The sequence below is a fragment of the Manis pentadactyla genome, chromosome 5 (assembly GCF_030020395.1).
Source record: "Manis pentadactyla isolate mManPen7 chromosome 5, mManPen7.hap1, whole genome shotgun sequence".
Classification (NCBI taxonomy): domain Eukaryota; kingdom Metazoa; phylum Chordata; class Mammalia; order Pholidota; family Manidae; genus Manis; species Manis pentadactyla.
In genome coordinates this window covers 75008715-75032984 of record NC_080023.1, presented here as the reverse complement: position 1 = coordinate 75032984, position 24270 = coordinate 75008715, and the positions used below count along the sequence as shown (strand labels likewise).

Below are 24270 nucleotides of genomic sequence, written 5' to 3'. Positions count from 1 at the left end.
ATACTGTTTGGTATTTTAAATTTATTCCTATTCTTACTTTCTTCTAAAGATACTAAAGCTTCTCCCTTGATAATCCTTTTCATTAAGAATTTTATTATTACTACTCATATCATTATATTTAAAATGATTATTTTCCTCCACATTAATATAAAGAACTTAAAACAAATTGCATATTAGTAATCCTATTGAAATTATAACTGAAGGGCCCCCACCCATAAGATGGTGAAATTCCTGCTTCTCTTCCGGGTCCTCAGTTCCCACCAGCGCCACCTGAAGCCCAATCACCCCTCGCCCCCCTAATCCCAGCACCTAGCCAATAGCCACCAGCCCCGTAGAAGTGACACCTCAATCAGCTCATGCCCCTTCCTATATAACCCAGCACCTTTCCCTAATAAAGCGGAATTCTCCGGTGAATTGCTGCTGTGTGTCACTCCTTCCTTTCATTGGTGCCGAAACCCGGGAGACGGGACACCCCAACTGGGCCCCGTCTTACCCCCGACACCAGCAGCAGCTTGCCCTCGTCCTCTTTATCCGGCGCTGGCTCATCACACTCACCACTCCTCTCTGGCCTTTGGGTAAGTTTTCCCCCGGAGCGGGCCGCTCTTCCCCGAGCTATCGCAGCGCCATTGACCGTGATCGTCCGGCAAGGCCCTGACGCTCGGGGACAAGGAGGGAACTCTCCCCGCCTTAGGCCTTCACGGCTGCAGCGGACCCTCAGGCCCCTCCTCCAACAGCCATAAACGAGGTGACTCCTTTGCGGATGAGAACATTCCCTTCCCCCCCCTCCTTCCATTCCTTCCGCCGAAAATTCCTTCCTCCGAAAACTCCTAGTACTAGGTACCTTGTGACTCTGGCACTCTGCCTTCTTAGAGAAGTCTGGGTGACGACCCACACTTCCTAAGAAACCGACTCGTATACGAGTTTCCGCAGACCACCAAGGATCATCGGGGACGCCCTTTGTCTCCTTGCGGTCTGTTCCCAGTCCGAGGATCCCCTTTCGTCTTTCCCTGTTTGTCTCCTTCTCTGTACTTTAGCCATGGGAGCCTCCTCATCCCTCCCTGAAAGCTCACCTCTTGAATGCCTGCTCAAGCATCTAGCCACCCTCTCCCTGACGCCTGATATAAAACCAAAACTTCTCCGTAAATACTGCTCCCAAGATTGGCCGACATACCCCCTAGACAATAACAGCCAATGGCCCGCAGGGGGAACTCTTGATCCTAACATCACTCACGATCTCTTTAACTACTGCCAGCGCCTGAAAAAATGGAAGGAGATTCCCTATATCGAAGCTTTCCTCCTCCTCCCCCCGTCTCCCCCCAAGTTCTCCTAGCCTGCAAGCCGTCTCTCCCGCAGAAGCCTCCCATTCACTCCCTTCCCCCTCCTCTCCTACAACAGCCCCTCCCCCTTCCTCCACCACCATCTCCTCCCCCACCTCACCCCCGTGCAGATCAAGCCTGAGCCTTTCAGCCCCCCTCTAAGTCCCAGGAGCCTCCTCCGTCTTTGCCCCCATCACCTGTTTCTCCCCCAAAGACTGAGCCAGAACCCTTCAGTCCCCCACCGCCGTGGGTCTCTGCTCTCGAGATATCTTCGCCTGCTGCTTAATAGCAGGTCTGAAAAAGGCAGCTCGTAAAGAGTCAATTTTCAAAAGCTCCCTCCGAGTTCTTAGACTCACTCAAGCCCTATTACACTATACCAGCCTGGACCCAGAAACTCCTGACAAGAGACATGTCCTTATGACATACTTCCTAGCTCAAAGCTACCCCAACATTAAAGCTAAATTCAAAAAGTTAGAGCAGGGACCTGCTACCCCACAGACTGAGATCCTAACAGTGGCCTTTAAAGTCTTCCATAACCGGGAGGAGGAGAAAGAACGCCGTAAACAAAAGGCTGATCAGGCCAATTTCCAAATGTTGGCCCAGCTGATAAAACCACAACCTGGGCACCCCTCTACAAACAAGCCCCCCCCCCAGGAGCTTGTTTCAAGTGCGGACAAGAAGGACATTGGTCAAGGGCGTGCCCCTCCCCCAGATCTCCTACCACCCCATGCCCCAGATGCCACAAAAAGGGTCACTGGGGATCTGATTGCCCAACCACCCGAAGGGGAGGCTGGACGAACAAACCCCATCCTAAGCCCGCCATAGTGGGGCTGGCAGAAGAAGATTGATGGAGCCTGGGGGCTTCTCGCCCGACCATTTTCATCACCAAACAGGAGCCCAGGGTTACTTTAATAGTAGATGGTCTCCCCATCTCCTTCCTCCTAGATACATGAGCCACCTTCTCAGTCTTGCGAGAATACCGGGGCCCTACCACGCCTGCCATTACTCCTATAGTCGGGGTAGGAGGTGAACAGATTTTCCCATTAAACCCCCCCTTTTATGCACAATCCAAGACAATCCCATACCTTTCTCCCACTCCTTCCTGGTTATGCCCCAGTGTCCCATCCCTTTACTAGGACGGGACATCCTTTCTCTCCTCCATGTTTCCATAACTATATCCACTCCCACAGCCCCCAGTACTCCCTTTCTAATGGCCCTCATAGCCGACGACCCCCCTCTACCCAATGAAAGCTCCAGTTCCACCCTCATACACCCTGTAAATCCCAAAGTTTGGGACATTACAAGCCCCTCCGTGGCTCTATTTCCTCCTGCCTCTATCAAATTATGTGACCCCTCTCAGTGTATCTGTCAGGCCCAATACCCCCTTCAGGTCCAATACCTATGAGGACTTCAGCCCTCATAGTCCTCCAACCCATCATTCAAGATCTTTTAAACAAAAATTACCTCAGACCCACTCACTCCCCATTTAATACCCCCATATTAGCTGTTAAAAAAAACCAACAGATCTTTCCGCCTCGTCCAAGACCTTCGCCTCATCAACATGGCCATCGTCCCTATCCATCCCTTAATCCCAAATCCATACACCCTTTTATCGCAGATCCCTGCCTCAGCCTCCCACTTCTCAGTCCTAGATCTCAAGGATGCATTTTTTTCTATCCCTCTGGACCCCTCCTCCCAAGATTTTTTCGTCTTCACCTGGACAGACCCATACACAAGACATTCTGAACAACTCACTTAGACAGTTTTGCCACAAGGCTTCCAAGTCCACCTTATTACAATACATGGATGATCTTCTACTCTGCAGTCCCTTGTGGGAACAGTCTCAATTTGACACTGCCTCCCTACTTAACCTTCTAGCTTCCAGAGGTTACTGGGTATTCCCTGTCAAAGCTCAAATCTCTTCCCCTTCTGTCACTTACCTCGGATTTCTTCTATCTCAACAAAGAAAGTCCATTACCTTAGACAGAAAATGGCTCCTCTCTGATCTGCCCATTCCCAAAACCAAGACAGAAATCCTTTCCTTTCTAGGCCTCCCTGGGTATTTTAGAACATGGATCCCTAACTTCTCCCTGTTGGCAAGACCCCTATACGACCTCAGCAAGAGCCCCCCTGAAGAACCATTATTCTCCTCACCCCAACCTTCCTTCATTAAGCTCCGTGGAGCCCTTGTGGAAGCTCCAGCTCTCCATCTTCCTGATTTGTCGAAGCCCTTCTCATTATACATTCATGAGAGGTCCAGTCAAGCTCTAGGAGTCCTAGGCCAATATTATGGCACATCCTTTGCCCCAGTAGCTTATCTTTCCAAGCAATTAGACTCCACAGTTCGGGGATGGGCCCCCTGCCTACTGGCATTAGCCGCTGGACAGCTCTTGCAGAAGGAAGCTCATAAACTGACATTCGGGGCGCCCCTTACCATTCTGTCCCCACATCACCTAAAAGATCTCTTAACCTACAAAAGTTTACAGACTCTCCCTCCCTCCAGACTCCTGACTTTACTGTCCTCTTTCCTCCAAAATCCCGTTCACCCCCTTTGCCATCCATACTCGAATCATGACTTTTTCCTCCTTTACTGCTTCCTCGCTCTCTCTCGCTTTTTTTCCTCATTCCTATTGTCTTCCCCGCCACCCCAGCCTCCTTTGTATGGCGATTCAAAGTCAGACAGACTTACACACAGCATCAAACAAAAATTACTGCCCTCATTGCCACATCAGACTGCCCTCTGAAACGCTGCTCCGAGCCTTTATACCTCCACTTTCCTCCCTCCACCGAAGTGTTCACTAGCAGCTACCTTTATTCTCCCTATCTCTGCTTCCTCTATGACCAAAAACAAGCCTGTTGCAGGCAATGGCCAGACACCTACAGGGGATGTCCCTACTGGTCTTGCGCCATTCACTACATGGGTAACTCCCGGTACCCACAGTTTTACTCCTCCAACCCATTCTCTTCAATACTAACAAACCCCTTCCTTACCTGGCTTTGGCCCATTGCAGGCCCTATAATAATCATTCTCCTCACCTGTCTCTTCTTGCCTTGTAAAGTTTATCAAATCCCAAGTTAGTAAAATCTCTAATCAAACTTTCAACCAGCTTTTACTCAGGAACTACCAGCTTTTAGCTGCGGAAGATCCCTCACCCTCACGTAACCTCCTCACCACACGCTGAGATGGACCCCTCTCTCTGCTAGAAACTGTTCCTGGAAATAATGGCCACAGATGCCTGGCTTCTGGCACCCGTATCCTCTTGGCACCATTGGAATCAACAAGTCCTTGACCTGTGGTTACAGGGAACCTTCACTGATTTCCAACCTGAAGAAGTCCACATCTACTCGTCCTTACTGTGGGGAGTCCTATCAACCCTTTCCTCCCAGTCCTCAAGCCCTCACTCCCTTCTCTGCCCCCGTTCAGCAGGAAGCAGTCAGAGAGAAAGCAACGTCCACAACCCCATAGAGGAGAAAGGGGGGAATGAAGGGCCCCCACCCATAAGATGGCGAACTTCCTGCTTCTCTTCCGGGTCCTCAGTTCCCACCGGCGCCACCTGAAGCCCAATCACCCCTCGCCCCCCTAATCCCAGCACCTAGCCAATAGCCACCAGCCCCATAGAAGTGACACCTCAATCAGCTCATGCCCCTTCCTATATAACCCAGCACCTTTCCCTAATAAAGCGGAATTATCTGGTGAATTGCTGCTGTGTGTCGCTCCTTTCCTTTCAATAACTACTATGAATTTTAACCTGTACTTTCTCAGCTCTCAAGTTTTAAAATTATATTATCTATTACTTCTTTAATATAGTATTTCTGTCTCAGAGACAGAGTGAAGGAGAGAGAAGTGAGAGATGGAGGAAAGAGAGAAAGGGATCTACAATGAGAAAATACTATTTCTGAGAAGAAATGATGGAAGGAAAAAGAAGAAATTTTAACATTTCAACATAACAATCAATCAATAGAGAATGGTATTAAATTGTAGGCTCTATATATTTAAATGTAAATATAAATACAATGTTTATTATTATTATTTTTGTAGTTGTATTATTTTTCCTTTGTAATTATACTGTGTTATCATCACCCCTCTAATACCCATATTATTCTTATGCCAATGATTTCAATATTTAGCTAATATTCATCAAATGGGTCTATGAAATGGGTATGTTATCTTGTTTAATCCTCACATTATTTCTATGAGGAGAGTATTATTATTATTATTCTGATTTGCTGCTGACCTGATGAACAGAGAGCTAAAATAACTTGTCCCCTGCTGTTATCCGAAGTTTGTTGCAAACAACTATATGGAGACAGTGGTGATCACTTCCATGGATAAACTCTGATTATGTGGAGGAAATGCATTATATGGGCCTTAGATGACTTGGGGTTCAGTTCTTGCTATATTTTAGTATGTGTGAGGTTATTCCAGAATTTTAAAATGAGCTATACATATCCTTCCATCTCCAAAAGTAAGCTAATCATTCATCTATGTTTATTTCAGTAAATAATCCCATCCAGTGAAATAAAATCTCCAGTCCAGCAGCTAAAGTTAAACAGAAATAAGGCAGTTTGTAAAAGGACTCTTTGGAGTTTGTTAGGGTGAACTGAAGCAGTTAGTTGCACTATTATCAGAGTAAATACTGCTGCTTTGGCAAACTGGCTCCCTGCGGTATGTGGCTCAAACAGAGTAAAAGAAAAAGTAACAAACATTGCATACATACTGAAATACTGAATGAATGGCAAGGCTTATTCAGAGGAAGAGAAAGACAAGAGTTGAGAATAAAGATACATATTTCTGGTTTGTTAAAAGAGAAAGAAAACCTCACTTTGAACTCAGAAGGGTGGTATGATAGGGGTTGCTGAGGTAATATTTTCATTACTAAACACTTAATAATGTGTTCTTTGTATCTCTTGTCAACAAAGAAATTGTCATAAAGGGAGTAAATGCCTAAAACAGAACTGGAGCTCAGCTATCCCAAATCTCTAAGATGTGCTTAGCTCTCTGGGCCGTGAACATTAGCTTTTCCTCAGGGACTAACAAACACCTTGATTCTATGTATCCTTACTGCACTCTGTTCCAGACTGCCAAAATGTCAGACCCATTGCCTGAATTATTTGTATGACAATTTGCATAACATTAGCCATCATGGCCTGAATAACAATTCTAGTTTTTATTACAGGCTCTTTTGAAACACCTGCAGCTGAGCTACTGTGACTGTTATGAATTCAGAGAACCTATCAAATACTCAGCCCCACATTTTAGGACAATTATATAGATTTAAAAAAATGAAACCTAAATGACATGAGTCATTAAAATACACACAAGAAGAAAGGGCGCACTTAGCTGCTTTACAATGAATAATTGCAATTAGTGTCTTGCCAAGTTTTGGACTTCTCAATGACCTAGCATGAAAGGGGAATTATCAATAAACCTTTAAAATTGTGTATAAATTTCATAATTAATTAAAAGACACCATTTTGATCAGGTTATAGAATAAAAAGTGATAGTAAAAATAGAAACGAGCATGAGAATGAACATTTTTTAAAGACTCATGAAGTACAAGACACTAGGTTAAGTAAATGATTGCATTGCCTCACATATTTGAAAAACACCTGTATGAAGCCACTATTATTAATACTTTATTTTAAACTTACTCAAGGTCATATATCTATTTTAGTGTGGTAATCCAACCCTTATCCTACTATACAAATGTAACTCAGATAATAAACTTTATGTGTTTCAGGCCATACATGATTACAAGGCAAGCAGTGGCTATTTTCAAGAAACATTATGTACCTCTGGGGACAGGATCCACCGGTCCAGCCACAGGGTCCCCTCCCATTTGGAACATAAGATGCTTGATTATCCAGTATCACTGTGGGAGATAATCTGGTATGTACATAAGCACACCAATTCCTAAAGAAAAGATAATTTTTGTTAGAAAAAAAATCATTGTTAAAAAGAATTATTTTCATTAAAATTATTTTTATACACCTGTATCTATTACTGCTAGTATTATAGACCAGATATCTTGAAAAACTGATATACAGCTTTAAGTATATAAGTGAAAGAAAACATACTTGTTACTGCATTTCTGTACTCTTGGAAAGTAAATAAACATGACAGGATCAAAGTAAATTAAGAATAAAACAGAGTTAAAACCAGAACCTGTATTATTTAGCTGTAAACTAAGTCAAAATCCAAGATTGCCCTTAACGGCAAATCGATATTAGTACTGAGATTGGATTCAAACATAGGTGCATTACTTCTGTTGAACAAGACAAAAGTAAATAAGTAAATGGTGTAAAGAACAAAAACAAGAAAAGGAAAAAATAACTGTTATTAGCAGTAGGTAATTATAAATGAAGAAAATATGAGATAGTATAGCTGTGAATGATTATCATTAATAAGAGTTTAGCAATGTAGTTAAGATCAATATGAAATTTTTTAATTAATAAAAAAGTTCACCCATGTGGTTAATATCAGTTACATTCCATGTACTAACAACAAATTCAAAAAAGGCACCATTTACAATAGCAAAAATGACATTTTCTTGTTGAATTCAACAAAAGAAATATAAGATTTAATAATATTTTTAAGCTACATTAAAAGGGCTGAACAAAATCTAATAAATCATGTTAATTAATGAGAAGAGCCAATATAAATATCCATTCTCAAACTAATCTACAGATTCAATGCATTTTTAAATCAAACATTAGTTTGACACAAGTTTGATAAGCTTATTCTATAATTATCTTATGTAATAAACTAAAGCACAAATTTTAGAAGTTTCTGGCTCTGGCCAAAGAAGAGCATCAGATTTATCTTCCCTTGGTAAAAACTATAAAGCTGCATAAGATATATAAAGTAGTACTTTTCAGATGTTGGACAACAGAGAATGTAATAATATGATTCTTGAGAGAAGGAAATGTAATGTGAACACTACACTCAATCTAGTTTTGTGCCTGGGAACAATTTTTAAACTGCATTACTGGAGGGGTGGACCCCAAAGAGAGAGAACACTGGGTGAAGGGAACAGATCTGGTTTGGGGGCTGCTGAGGTGGTTAGAATTTGTGGAAAAAGTTAATAAAATGAAGTGGCTGGAGAGAGATGTCTTTTTAAAAGTCAACCTAGGGGTCCCCTTGAATCTTAGGCTGAATACTATACTGTGCTTGCAATGAGTAGTCTTTACAAGAGAACAAGTTGGCAAGCTGCAGGAGCTGAATGGAGATCCCAGATATCACCCAGTGGTGGAGACTTCTGACCAGCTAGAAAGGAGAGTTCTCAACACCCCTCAGCATTCACCTGATACCTAAGAATGGCTGCATCTATTATGACAAGGCTAATCTAGACACACTGTAACAGAGACTTAAAAAAAATCCTTCATATAAATAACTGTGTGCCTGAACAGAAGCTACTGCTTTTTAATGGAAGAAAACAAAATCCAGACTCTTCCATAACATAGCATCCACAATGCCTGGCATAAATAGACAAACAACAAAAAAGCACCCAGATAAGTGAGAAGCAGGAAAATGGGACCAATATCTGAGTAAAACTCCAGTACGTAGAAACAAATAAAACTAAAGGTGGCATAGATTTTGAATTAGCAATTGATGACTTTAAAATAGTAATTGTAAATATGTAAATAGTTCAAGATTGTAAAGGAAAAGATGAGCATAGTGAATAAACTTGGAAAATCTAAAAAAAAAAGGGAACCCCTTAAATAGAACAAAAAACACAACGTATGATACTTTCTCTTGAGATCAGGAACAAACAAGATGTCTGCTCTTGTAACTTGTATTTGATGTTTTACTGGAGGTTCTAGTCAGGGAAATGGGGAAGAACAAGAAATGAAAGATAGCCATATTGGAAAGGAAGAAGTAAAACTATATTCACATATATATTCATAGATTTGTATATTCTTGTATGTAGAAAATTCTAAGGAATCCATAAAAACAACTACAAAAACTAATAAGGAAGTACAACAAGGTTGCAATATACAAAAAGCAACTATATTTCAACATACTAGCAATGGACTATTCAAAATGAAATTATAACAATTCCATTTGCAGTAGCATCAAAAATGATCACAGACTCAAGAATAAATTTAACAAAATACAAAATTTCAAAATGTCTTTGAAAGAAATTAAAGACAAAAAATGGAAAGTGCTCATTGATTGGAAGACTTAAAATTGCTAGGATGATAATTCTTCTCAAACTGACTTGCAACTTCAACACAATCCTGATCAAAATCCCAGCTTCCTTTTTGTATAAATTTAAAGTTGTTACTAAAATTCATGTGGAAATTCAAGGAACTCAGAATAGCAAAGACTGAAAACAAAAAAAAAAAGGGAGGTTGCATTACTCATGCTGTAAAAGCTTACTACAATTTTGAGGCTAACTACAAAGCCAAATGGTCATTAAGACCATATTTGACCAGCATATGGACATAAATATAGATCAATGGAATAGAATTTAGAGTCCAGAAATAAGACTTTACATTTGTGGCCAATTGATTTTTTTTACAAGGGTGCCAAGCAATTCAATGGGAAAGAATATTCTTCGCAACAAGTGATGATAAGGCAACTGGATATCCACATGCAAACAAATGAAGTTAGACCCCCTACCTCATACCAAACTAAGATCACAATGTAATAATATTTCATACCCCAAAATAAGCAAATGTTGAGGATTTCACAATTCCATGTGTTCAGAGGATATAGAGAACTGAAATCTCTTAGGTACTGTTAGGGGAAGTAAAAATTGGTATGACTTTGAGAAAACAGTTTGTTAGTATCATCTATAAATGAACTGCATATACTCTTATCCAGTGGGTTTCACTTCTAGATATATACTTTAGAGAAACTATTGTGTATGTGCACCAGGAATCATGTACCTAAATATTTATAGCAGGAAGCATTTCTCATAATTACCAAAACCTGAAAGTAACTCAAATGTCCACTCACTATAGAATGGAGAAATACATTCTGAACTACTTACACAATTGCTAGTACTCACCAGTAAAAAGGAATGAACTGTAATATTATCCAATAACCCAAATTTAATTTATACCAACTTGTGTGATACAAGGAAATTCAGAAGAAATACAGTACAATGCTTTTTTCTTATATACAACTAAAAAATAAAAGCGAATGATATATTACTTAGAGATACATATATATTTAGTAAAATAATATTTAATAATGCATCAATTTTATATATATATCAAATGTAGCATACCTTAAAGTATTATGATTGAGAATAACATTAATAAATCTTGTTTTATAGACTCAGCTGACTGTGGTTCTGATCCCCATGTCTTACCAATTAGACCATATTGTACACATAACTTTCTCAACCCAGTTTCTAAAAAATTGTTTATATCCTTCTATGTATGCTTATTTTCTTGGACATATAAAATAGTATTAGAATATGAATCAACTGTGGTCCAGTGAAGCTGAGAAACTTTAACATCAAAGTCATGTACCACAAACATGTCATAAGACAAAAATAGCTATTATTAAAATACCTGTTTTTAGATGACATCCTGGTAGAAGCCATTCAAAATTATAAAGATATTTAAAGATATTACCTCAAGGAATTTTAAATTGAAAATATACATTAATGCTACAAGTGGAGTTGTGGGGAATGGAGTAAGAATTAAATATTAACTATTAAATAGGTGCAGACACAAAACATTAATTATTTGCAATTGCAGAAAAATGTTATTAAACATAAACTGTATAGGAAAGTAAATTATCTGGCACAACTGAATGAAACATAGTTGCTATACATAGAAGTCTGGAAAATGTTTTTATTGTGTTTGTAATATGTAACACAAATGAATTCTCTAATTTTAAAGGTAGTAAAATATATAGACACTGTTTAGGAAAAGAAGCATTGGCAATCCTTGGTTTTAATACCAGTTATTTTATCATAAAACATACCATGCCAAACTATTGAAAGTCCTTAATAAATTATGGGTTAATTGCATGATTGGATTATATCACGATTTTTCTTCATCTTACTTTTCTATCAATTTTTTTCTATTGTGACTATATATATATATATATGTGTGTGTGTGTGTGTGTGTGTGTGTGTGTGTATCTTGTTATATTTACTTCATATTTTCCCCTCTTAATTGTGACTTAGTTTACTTAAAAAAATAATGCAAAAATCAACTTAAGTGACAAAGTCCAAAGATGGAACATATTTTTCCTTAGTAGAGACACTGAAGTTAGTAGACATCTGCATTGGAATATTTAGGCTTCTTAGGACCAAAAAATGTTCTGCAAGTAAAGCTGACTCAGTCATTCATCTGTCTAAGATAAATTGAGCACCATATAGCTTGCTGCCCAAGGTTCTTTTGAATGAGAACTTTAAAAATTCATTTTCATAAAGACAAAAAAGACACTTTGGCACGTTTTGTTAAAGCATGGTGATATTTGGAAACATAATGAAAGATTTAAAATCAAGAGGACCACAACAAAGGCATTTTTTTTAATTGGTTGGATTCTTCATACAAATCCACTGATTATCCTAATTACAGAGAATGACTAACTTCAACAGAAGCACTTGAATTGGTTCAGTTTCATTGGAGGTTGGAATTTGAGGCAGGAAAAAAAGTACCACCACCACCACCATCTCTACATACTCTGGGTTTTGAAAAAAGAGATAGATGTTATGTAGATATTGACTGTGAGGATAAATCACAATGTCATCTGCAGAGATCTTTTAAAATCCTAAGTAGTAATACAGTCTCATGATTAAAATAGTTGAGTGGGCAAAAAGCAGATCAGCAGATCTTTGATCCAATGCAAACTGAAAGAACTCTCCACAGCCAAAGAGCCCCTGGTTTGACTGGTAATTAGGTTTATGCTACTGATGAAATAAGCTCATTAAGGGATGTTAAAAATGTAAATATAATTTTAAAAGAAAATTATTGTCCAAGGTTCTTGTTTAAAAATAGAAAATTAAGCATGATATAGTGGTGACAGGCAGTATAAGGTCAAATGTAATGATCCCAGAAAAGCATTTTGCTTGTCTAAAAGTCCTTTGTACCTTTCCAGACCCATTGTGGTGGGTGGAGGACAATTACTTAAAGTGTTTAGCTTTCCTCGGGGCCACAACCCTCCAAGCAGAGGACTGCATTTGGGATTCTCTTCAACAGTAAAACACTGTTCTTTTTGTGCAGCAGCATGTACTGAAATAAGCATATATTCATTCTTTGGATTTTCCAAGTTAATAGGTGAAAGTTTTGTTCTAAGGAAAAGCAGACATCTTCAGTTATTTATGATCATAAGCCTAGTTTGTAGACCATACAAAACAGAAGGCAGGAGAAGGATTCCCTTTTGATTTATACAACTTTAAATGTTACGGATAATGAACTAAGCATTTTAAATAATCTACTGTACTTTGAAATGTTTTGGAAACCCAGTCTTCCAGTAAACTAGTGCAAAGATAAAACTAAAAATGAAAATGCATTAATGTGTCACTTGCTCCTTGAGGTGCAGCCTGACCTAGCCAGGGCCCAGTCACACCCGTTCTTATTCTGAACTGAAAGCAGGCTGAAGCAACAAAGGATTCATGGAAATAGTGACTGCCATGCACATTTTCCTTAAGAAATAAGAGACAACAATCTTTACTCACACTGTTCATCTGTACTAGTCCTTAGAACTCAGATTCATAAATTGCTTGTCACCCTGATGGTAAAAGGCTGAATATTTAAGCTTTTGTGTTAACTGTGACTTGAATTAACACCATAGCATGACCATAGAAGGCCGTGAGGACATTCTCTAGAAAATCAAGGTGAACCAGAGAATCCCACCATAAACTAGCCAGTGGTATGTACTTTTCTCTCAGAAATTAGAGCAGATTTTACATTTTGGGAGACTTTATGGATTGAAGGACCTTTATGACTTTGCTTCCTATTATTCTTTATTGAGATAAACTTGATTCAAAGAGGAACAAGATGGAAGTGAAACAAAACAAGGCAGACATGGTTACTTGTGAAAATTAACACACTCTTCGTGGAGAGGATTATCCAGGAACTCTCCTATCAGCCTCACATACCTCCCTTAACACTCACCAGTGTACCCCTGACTTGCAAAAGTGTAAGATCTCCAATAACTATTTCCTTACCTTGTTCCTAAAGGTACAAATTACAAATAATAACATTATATTCATGTATCATAAATTCATAAATGCCTCAGGGAAAGGATTTAATTTCCCTGGGATTTTAAATTTAGTTTCCCATGGGATTTAATTTAGAGAGAAATATACTGATTAATACTTCATAAGAGAATAATTCATTTATGCTGTCACTAACTTATCTTATGAGAAACACTGCTGTCTTAATTATATGACTATGTTTGCATGGAAATACATCCCAACAAAAACTTATTGGAGCTAAGTTTGAGCATTACTAACAGCCAAATTATGAAATTACACTATAGAACACTACTGTATACCAAACCCCTCAAGTGTATAGCAATTAAATCCCCACAAATTCAATGATAGTGAGATAAACATATTTTTAATAAATCAGATAGTCATGTGCTTTCATTGACAAGTGTTTACTGCTTTCATAAATCCAACTGTTCTTTTTTTGTTAACTCTATGATATATGTAGTCAATTCCTTCTCTTTCTTTGTATAAATTAGTAAAAAGTAATTTGAGGAAAATTAAACTTTAAAAGCAAGATTATATCCTAACAAACCTAATTTTGTTGATATCCATAATTAGGGAGAAAAACACTCAAATCAATCTTCATTTAGTTCAGTGGTTCAGTTGAACCTAAGTCCCTGACGGTAAATATGTATTCTAAGTTTATAAAAAGAACATTTCAGATAGCTCCCCCAATTAAGGTAAATATTCTACCTCATATACTAATCCTAATTTAAAAGCATCGCTAAAATATCACAGATAACGATAGTCAAAAGGTGGAAACACCCAAGTGTTCATAGACAGATGAATGGAAAAATAAAATGTGATATATAGATTTACAGATCTCTATCACCCGTCTATCTACCGACCTACCAAGGAATATTACTCAGCCTTAAAAGGAAGGAAATTCTTTCACATGCTACAGTATGGATGGATGAACCTTGAAGACATTATGCTAAGTGAAATAAATCAGTCATAAAAGGACAAATATATGATTCCACTTAGTGAGGTACCTAGAGTAGCTGAATTCATAGACACAGAAAGTAGAATGGTGGCTGTCAGGGACTGAGGGGAAGCAGGAAGGGGGAGTCACTGTTTAAGGGCTGCCGAGCTTCAGTTTGGGAAGGCGAAAATGTTCTGTGAATGGGTGGTGGTGCTCACTGCATAACAATGCAGATGTGAGTTATGTCGCAGGACTGTACACTTAAAAATGGTTAAAATGGAAGTTTTATGTTATTTTTTTTCACTACAATAAAAACAAATACATTCATAGTGAAAAAATTGTCATGGGAAGCTATAAATAATTTAGCATGGCTCTTGCCAAAATAAAGGGAGTTGAAGAAGAAAAAGAGAAAGAAGTATAGGAAGAAATGAAAAGAGAGAAGGGGCAAAAGAAAGAAAAGGGAAAAGAAGGGAAGTGGGGTTTCTCTCAATTTCACACCATTATAAAAATTCTGTATGCATTATTTTTTACTAATTCATACAAAAAAAGAAAGTGAATGAATTGACTGCATATGTCATAGAGTTGACAAAGAAATGAACGGTTGGATTTATAAAAGTAGTAAACACTTGTCAACTGCTTTATCTGACTCTGTAAGTCAGATTTAGGTCATTTTTGATCATGGACTGCCTATTGAACAAGATTTTCATTCTCTACTTTTACTCCACAGGTGGAGGCAAATGGCAAAGACAGTGCATTTCTGTCTGGAGTTGTTATTTGTTTTCTTGTTTCTATTGTGGAATTAGGCAGAAGGATAAGAGCAGGGGTGTAGATACCTGCATAAGTGACACAAAATAATAAAGAAAAATTTTCCCTGAATAGAGAGGCATGTAACATAGCTGTGACTTGATGTTGGAGCCAGACTGCCTGCTTTTAGCTCTTGACTCTAAAATTTATTAGCCATTAGATTGTTCACTAAATGTGGCTTTCTTGTCTATACAATAGATATAATAATACTACCTATCTCACAGGATTGTTGTGAGACTAAATGAGTTAATATATGTAAAGTGTTTGCTGCTTATGATAATGATTAGATGATTCAGAGAGCTCTGTAGAATTTTTTATGAAGGGAATTTCTATCTATCAGCCATCTATTAATCTATCGTCTTCTATCTATGTATCTTCCAATTTTTTGCCTCATATGCAAATATAGAAACATGGCTTCTTTTTTTGCTTCTTTAATGATCTGATAAATGCATCTAAACCATAATTGTTTATATATAACAGGCCAATAATAATTTCCAGAAAACTATTATATTCAGTTCATTAATGAAGCTTAGCTCTCAGAAGAAATATATTCAAAATGTCTCTATAGTCTTAAGAAGTTATGAACATAAATACTTCCCAAATGTCATGAAATCTCTATTTATGAGAATCTTTATTTTTTCAATCAAGCTAAAAAGGAAAGACCTTTATCAAATTATTAATCTGAGACACTACAATTTACATGTAGTTCACCAGTCATAAATGAGAAAGTAGTCTGAAGGAAATAGATACAACGTGAAAGAAGAAATAATATAAATCAGAAGTAAGTGTTTAGAGTTAGTAAAAAGATTCTTGATATGTAAGTCACACATAAATAAAGCATTACACTTTTTATATTAAGTTTTGGCTTATAGTCCAAAAGATAAATCCATCCTGAAACTAATTTCGTTATGAAAATAAATATTTTCAAGCAAAAAATAATGATTTGTTTGTAATTCATTTTATTTTAGTGTACTTCTATATAGTCCATCCTTTTAAAAAAATTTTGCATAATACTTAAACTTGGATAGAAGTATTCATTTTCCAAAATACCATGTAAATAAATATTTGAAACATTTTAAAAGGTAATCATACAAAGCTCAGATCATGCAGAATTTATGATACTTAAGTTTTCTGGTTAATTTAGGTTTTAAGAAGAAACCGCTTGTTATCTATAACAGCTTTTGTAATTAAAGTCTTTTGCCAGGCACCATTAATTTGCCTTCCATCGTGGGCACAGTGTGGTGAATGTAATTGAGTTTTTAATGACAGATGATTGTACAGAGTCACAAATCATCATGTATTTACAATATTCTCAGTATAAAATTTTAGGAGAATGAGATGAATGTGTCCTCACCCCAGGATATGCATGGAGATTGCTTTCTAGATCCAACCTATTTTTCATGTTTAAAACCAATGTTAGTACTTTTGTAAGAGGTACATTGAATTAACTATGTATAGCATATTTTTATAAATAAAATTTCTTAAAGTTACTTTAATATAACCTTTTTCATAAATTTGTTTTATTTTACCTAATTTAATTTTTTGGTCTCATTTCCCCACACTGTGTCTCCAGTTTATTCAGGGATGTTGTAAACTGTCCCTATTCCAGTAGGTGTCATGCTTTCCCAGCATGCAGATCACAAAACCACTGGAAAGGCAGGCTCCCGAAAGCTGTGATAACCTAGCTCTGGTCTTCACCCAGTAATTCCTGTAAACTGACTCTTTTAGCATTTCCCCCTAAATAATAACTTAAAATTAATCGCATATTAAAAAGACCAGAGTTGTGGAAATACAAAAATGTCTTGTTTAATCACCTGGACTATATATAAGCACTTGGTAAATTACAGCATGTATAATATAATATATATTTACATAGTTGGTTGTAATTTAGGGATTAAAAATATCAACAATGAAATAAAAGGAAATGATTAATGATAAAAAAATTGACATAAAGAATATACTTTATTAGTTTTCAGTGACAGTAATGTAGTAGATGCATTCATTTCCCAAGGAAATTAAAAAAATACTCTTTGATACAAAGGTGTATTTCTCTTTGGAATTTTTTAGCATATGACAATAATTCCTTTGGATGTTATTAGGCCTGATAATAACTTGGAAAACTGATAAATTGAATGTTTCCCCCCAAAATTCATACATTGAAATCCAAATACCCAATATGATAGTATTAACAGGTGTAGGGTGGGTGCTTTGGGAGATGATTAGGCCATGAGGGCAGTGCCCTTATGATGGGATTAGTGCTCTTATAGATGTATATGAGGTCCTAGAGAGATCCCTCAGCCCTTCTGCCCTGTCAGAATATAATGAGGTATCTGGAACCCAGAAAAGGCCCCTTACCAGACCATGCTAGCAACCTGATCTTGGATTTGCAGCTTCCAGGTCTGTGACAAATAAATCTCTGTTGTGTATAAGCCTCCCAGTCTGTAGTATTTAGGTAAAGCAGCCTGAATGGACTAAGCCAACACATGAATTTAATCAGATAGAATTTTTCAGACCTAAAACCTACTTATAATTCACAGTAATAAGCAGAAAAATGCATATTATTATGGTAGATAGCCCAATTAACATAATGGGTAGTTTTGTAATTTTAAAATATGGTGTTTAAGTTATCTATTTACAAGTGATCTAATAAAAGACTTGTAGAACTTATCATCTTTGACATTATATTAGAAGTTACAATTCATTTAATCTAAGCCAGCTATGTACATAAAGCAAATTATGTAGCATACAGAAAAAGAGTAAAGAAATGAAATTTTAAGATAAATCAAGTAATTAAACTCAGAAAATAATTACCTTGTTTCATATTCCAGTTTTATTTCTCTTCTGGTCCTTTTCATTAATGTGTTGCCATATTTATGGCTATTTTATATACAAAATTAAATAAAATGACAAAAAAAATAGTAAAAAACAGTCTGGACTAGTCCTGATTTCTGCCCTATCTCGCCTCCCTTTCATAAAACAAACAGATTAAAAAAACCTCAATCAAGTGTGCATGTTTCTATACATCCCGTATTTCTGAAACTTATACCTTTAGTCTTGATCTGTGCTCTGAACTCCAAATCCATCCAATAATCAATTATTCCATAGAGTTTTATTGAGCTTTTGCCTGGCACTTAATAGAATAGTATATAAGAAACTCAAGGTCTCTATTTTCATGGGATGTATGTTCTATTATGGAAAGACATAAAATCCCCAACAGTCTACATAAATAGACACAATAATTTCAAACAAGTGCCATGAGGAAAAAAATAAAGGTAAGGTGATGGCAACTTTGCAGGTAGTCAGGAACGTTCTCTTTGAGGAGGACCATTAAAGCTGAAGTTGCATGAGCAGGAGTCACTCATTCTAAATCCTGAAGAAAGAGCATTCCAGCAAGAGCAAACAGGAAGTTTCCTTGAAGTACATATTAACCTGACATGTTCAATAACCAGAAAGAAAGCCAGTGTGTCTGGAGGAAATGAGGTTGAGTGAGCCTGGAGCACAATGGACAATGAGATCACAAAAACAGGCATGGGTCATGTCAAGCAAGACCTTATGGATGATAGTGAGGATTTAGTTTATTCTAACTGTAATGGAAAGCTACTGATTGATTTTGAGCATGTGAGCAAAACATCAAATTCCACAGATTTTAAGACACACAACTCTGAAATCAAGAAAACATTTTGAAATCAGTGGTGTCTTTTAGCCACTGTTGGTCAGACAATAGTTGTTGCTATGCCTTAGAAACACCTTAACCAGTTTCATTTTATTTTCATTTTAAGTATACAAAAGAGTGATATACAAAAAAAAGCCTCTGTGTAAGACTAAGATAAATCTAAAAATTCTAAGACATAACGATGTCGTATTTTCCTTTGTTTTCAGTACATAAAATAATGTACACAATAAAGCCTTACATCCAATGAAATACATTAATGTGGTTTAAAAATTTAAACATCTTAAATTTTCACAGTGTTATGTGTCAAATTTATGCAATAAAAAAGTTTTAAAAATCTCTCACTAGTGTGAAGTGTGGTTTACAAGAAACCAAAGTCAAAACGTGCGTGAGTTAGGAGACTAGTAATAGAGAATGTTGGCTAGGAATAGGATGGTGTAGTGAAGGTGAAGAGAAACTGGGGGAGGCACCTAGGTGACATCTTGATAGATCAGATAAAGGCTAAGAGGGGAAGGAAAATGTCAAGATAATTCCAAGGTTTCTAGTTATGGAACTAGCTATTCACTGAGATGGTGATGATTCCAGTACGTTGTGTGCAGAGGTTGAGATAGTGGGAGAAGTAGACAGCTGATGTAAATCAGTACCTCAATTCACCTATTGTCCTCTCAAGAAAGGCTTACTAAACTCCAACCTAGACCATTCACTCTAGTATATACTTTCACAAGCTTCATTCAGAATGTTCATCACTTTTTTGACTCAACATTAGCATTTGTGATTTTACTGTTTTTCCTCCTCATACCCTTCCTGCTGGACTGCAGATTCCAGGATGGGTCGGAATTTTTGTTCTCTGTTCTACCCTCAGCACAAGCACAGTGCTGGGGACAGATTAGGTCCTTAGCAAATGCTTGTTCAATGCATAAATACGCTAATCCTAACTTCTTTTTATTATGCCTGTTTCAGAGTGCTTGGTCACTGATCAGCACCTACTCTGCCAGACAGGAAACCACAGCTCTGGTGTGGCCAGGAGTTCCTGCAGTACTAAGATGAGAGAAAGTACAAGATGACACAAATAAATGCCAGAAAGATCCTACAGGCATAAGTATTCCTTTTCTTTAGAATCACTACAAAATTCCAAGAGTATTAGAGAAAAACAAACCAAAAATCTAAGAGGAGTTTAGGCCAAATCAACCAAGTTTTATCAAAAAGAAATGAGTATTTATTTGCAAATGATTTTTCTTTATATTCACATATTGACCCATAAAATTTACATGCAGTTTGTTAAACACTGATGTGTACCTACTAAAAGTCAGAGGCTTTGCTAGCACTGAAAATATGTCCCTATAAGCAAGGAGACCACCAGCTCATTATAATTATAAGGCACTATTGGAAGTGCAGTGATAGAAGAACTCAAGGAGGGCTATGTAACAGTTAGAAAGGCCACGTGACTTAGCCTAAGAAGGTTTATTATTAGGTCTAAACAAAGTAGGTAATGGGAAAAAAGACCATACTAGCCAGAGGGACCAACAGAGCACAAAGGCAAGTTTAACAAGTGGCATCTTGTGGACCAGAGAACTACAAACTGTAATGGCCAGAAGTCACAGCAGATTGGAAGGAAGGTAGGAGCCAGACTTAGGATGGCATCCTATGACTGCCTGGATGAGGAATCTGGAGCCTCATAAGCAAGGAAGAAGTCTGGTCACTCTGATTTTCCCACTTGGGATTATAGGCTGTAAACTGAAGAAGTGTAATGCAGTCAAGAGCTGTGTTCCTGAAGCCAGCCAGCCGGGGTATGAATCTTTGTCTCCAGATTGACTAGGTAAGTGTTCTCAGCCAGGTTACTTTGCATCTCTGTGAAGAAATAATAGTGGAATCTTCTTCATAGAGTTATGGTAATGATGAAATGATTGAAAAATATATATGTATATATTCACTCAGAACACTATAGTACTAGGAATAAATGCCATAAAATGTTTGCTATTTTTATTATTTGCTAATCAAATGAAAATATGAAAGACCTCTTTTAAAAATATTATCAAGGCTCCTTTGCATCTGCATTGTGTCAGGAAGAGAGAAATCTGTTTTCTCTAATACCATGATCAGTTGCAGGACCTAATGTCATGACCTAAGGGAAAGGATTAGCAAAGGTCTTTAGGATCTTCAGGCTACAGAATCTCTAAACTGTTAGTACATTTCTCTAGAAATACTGTAAGATTATTTTCATTGGAAAATCCATGGGATGAAGTTCTGTTCAGCAGGCTACACCTTTAATATCTTGTTTCCTCCTAATACATATTGAATCTTTAATAAATCTAATAGATATCGTAGTGCTTACTTTTTATATGGCACATTCCTGGGAGGCAGGAATTGTTCTTATTTTTAAAATTCTATGCATCCCCAGAGACTAGGACAATGTTGAGCACATAGTGGGCAATGTATGAACAATTATCAAATGAGTAAGTGTTCACAAGCTTTGAAAGTGAAGTCCTTGGATAAAACAACTGGCATTTATTTAAAAATTAGTATTTATCAAATTATCAATTACAAGTTCTAATTATGAAACCATTATATGCCACTTTCTATATGCTATATAAAATTTAAGTGATATTTTAATTTGAATTGTCTCCTTTTGATTATATTTATGACTATTCTACTGAAAAATCTGTTGATGGCAACATCTCTAAAAATTTCACGATTTTCCATGAGTCCCTAAGAATTCTACATATTGGTCTTATTTAACTGAAAAATCTGTTGATGGCAACATCTCTAAAAATTTCACGATTTTCCATGAGTCCCTAAGAATTCTACATATTGGTCTTAAAAATTAAGTTACAGTCTAACTAAATGTGATTATTAGAAATGATACATGGTTTAGAAAAGGATGTCAATAAATGGCATTTGTAATTATTATTTAACAGACCACATTCTGTTGTTACTAAACATGAGAAAGTTTAACTTACATCTGTTAAAATGTCTGTTATAGGCTAAATCTACTCAACCCAAGATTAACATTTTGTAGTTTGTAGCATTTTACAGTAAACTGAGATTCTTCCAAATTCTACCGTTAATGAGTTTTTAGTTAAAATGAGACTTACATATTTTTAAAAATTCTATAAACTTTCAGATACAATGAAAAAGTGGCTTTGAACAATAAAGAATACAAAAATACAAATCCAATGGCTTGTATTCTTAGTATCTTATCTTTATATGAACAACAGCTATAACATATGTCTTTCCCAAAGAAGATGTAAACTATTATTACTGAAGCATGTTACATAGTAAGGTGTTTAACTCAGGCTACCAAGGCACTATTTGGTGTCCTGAAATTATTTCGTTACAGGTGGAAGATACTTGAAAGTTTAGTTTTGTAACACTAAACTTTGTTATTCTAAACATACAGATAATTCTGAACAACAAATGAATGAAATATTGACCTGCAATTTTTACAGGTGTTTTTTTGGTTTGGTTTGGTTTTTGTTTTCTAGTCTTTTTGAAAGTCTTGAATAATACCCCTTTAAGCTTTGTTTTATTATTTTACTTCAACTATTTAAATTGAATCTGCTCAAATTTTAAATCAAAATTTATTTTAAAAATTGGCTTTTCTATTCATCTCCTTCACAATAATGATATGAGTCAGGATAACAGTACAAGTAAAACATGATTTTTGAGCTCCTACTCTGTTAGAAGCATACATCTAAGCACATTTCATTAATTTGAGTCTTGCGTGATCATCTTGCAGAGTTGGTATTTTTTATCTGTACTCCCTATACCATATTTTACATATGAAGAAACTGAGGTTCAGGGAGATCAATTGACTTGCTCAAAGTTATAAATCTAGACAGTCCTGGAGCCAGGATTCCAACTCAGCTCTGTTTTGGTTTGATCTTGCTAACTATGTGTACTTTCCACAGAACCAGGCTGTTTCAGTCTTTAAAGCTGTTCACGCACATCGTCGTGGGTGTAGCTCTGAGCACAGAAAACATACCCTTAAATTGAATTAACTAAACCAGCAGTCACCGTGGTGTTACATTGTTTGCGAGTATATATCCCAAGTAAAAGCTCCTCTCTAAGTGACCTGACCACTGAAATTAAAACTAAATAGCTTCATTTTGTCTGTGCATCTTTTCCCTATCAGATAAGGTAATACTTAATTACTTTATCTAACTGAAATGTGATCAGTTTCATCTAGAACATGAAATTATTTTCTGAGAGAGAGAGTTTACTGTTACTTGCAATCTTAGAGACCTTATAATTAGGGAAGAAAATAAAATAATTTTCTTACTTTCCTCTAGTTGTTTCAAAGCTTGATTTTTGATAGTTGTTTTTCTGGCTTCCACTGTTGTCACCTCGGCTGAGGTACGTTTCCCGTGAGGTTCGATTTCCCGTGCCTCCATCTGAGTTTAGAGAGATCGCCTGTTGATTCGACTTCCTGGCAAAGCTCTGAAGAAATGTCAGTGTCGCATTGGAAAGGACCACCGACTCTGCTCCAGTACTAAACCTGACGCTGGGTTTGGTCGGGAGGGCAAGAGTTTGTAACTTGAGCACCCCATCTTCTGTCTTCCCTGTGGGTGTGAGGGTTTGGTTTCTCACACTCTCAGGAGGCAGGCTTCTCTCTGAGGGCATCAGCGTTGATTTTAGAAGAGTCTTTTCAGAGCTTCTTGCCTCGCGAGTGTGGGCTATCTCCACTGACATGATCTGACTGGTTGACAACACTTGGAGACTTCGTGTTTTATTTAGAGGAACCCAAGCAGAGGTTATATTCTTCTGGGAGTTTTCATCCTCAGGTGTGGTCCAGGGCTGCGTGGTGATAAGACCGAAGCCCCCACTCCATAAACTAGACAGCAGGACAAATAGCCTCGCTCCCTTCATCTCAGTAGTTTGAAGCAAGAAACCTCATGTGAAATTGGGGGATAAAGCCCTTCTAGCCGTTTCGACAGCTACTTCCACACTCAATCTGCTAAGACAGAGCTTTGCCCATTTGAGATTTGTAGAGGAAACAGGTTTTCTGTGTTGTGTAGTGGACTCAGGAAGTTTGAGTTCCTGTTTCTGCAGGTTTCATGTGATCTCTGGCTTCTGGTAGGGTGCTCTAGGGAAGCAGTGAAGTGTGACTGATGAAGCTAAGGGTAAATGGGAAAACACAGGCAATGATTGTCAGGAAAACCCATGGGAAAAACATGAAGTAACTTCCCTTTCCTAGCTCCACTTGTGTTTCATATATTGCTGATTTTGAAGATAAACTTTAGTTGATGATGGAGGCTATGGAATTTTGTTTGGATGGGCTGAATCAAGGAGTTTAACATTTTTTTCTACTATACAAGGAAATTGAGAAAAAAATTTGTGACATTTCTTTTCCACTGTGCCCCATCCAGAGAAGCA

At 37.2% G+C, this 24270-nt stretch overlaps 1 protein-coding gene across 1 annotated transcript in view; it reads right to left on the bottom strand.

The window, feature by feature from the left end:
• MMRN1 (multimerin 1) overlaps positions 1–23881 on the bottom strand; it is a 61843-nt gene extending 37962 nt beyond the window's left edge. The window contains exons 1-2 of the mRNA XM_036922084.2: positions 23177–23881; positions 7111–7230 (exon numbers count right to left, since the gene is read on the bottom strand). Of these exons, the coding sequence (XP_036777979.2) occupies positions 7111–7230; positions 23177–23763 (707 nt within the window). The 5' untranslated portion in view covers positions 23764–23881. The remainder of the gene's footprint in view (positions 1–7110; positions 7231–23176) is intronic.
• Positions 23882–24270: the final 389 nt, after the last annotated feature.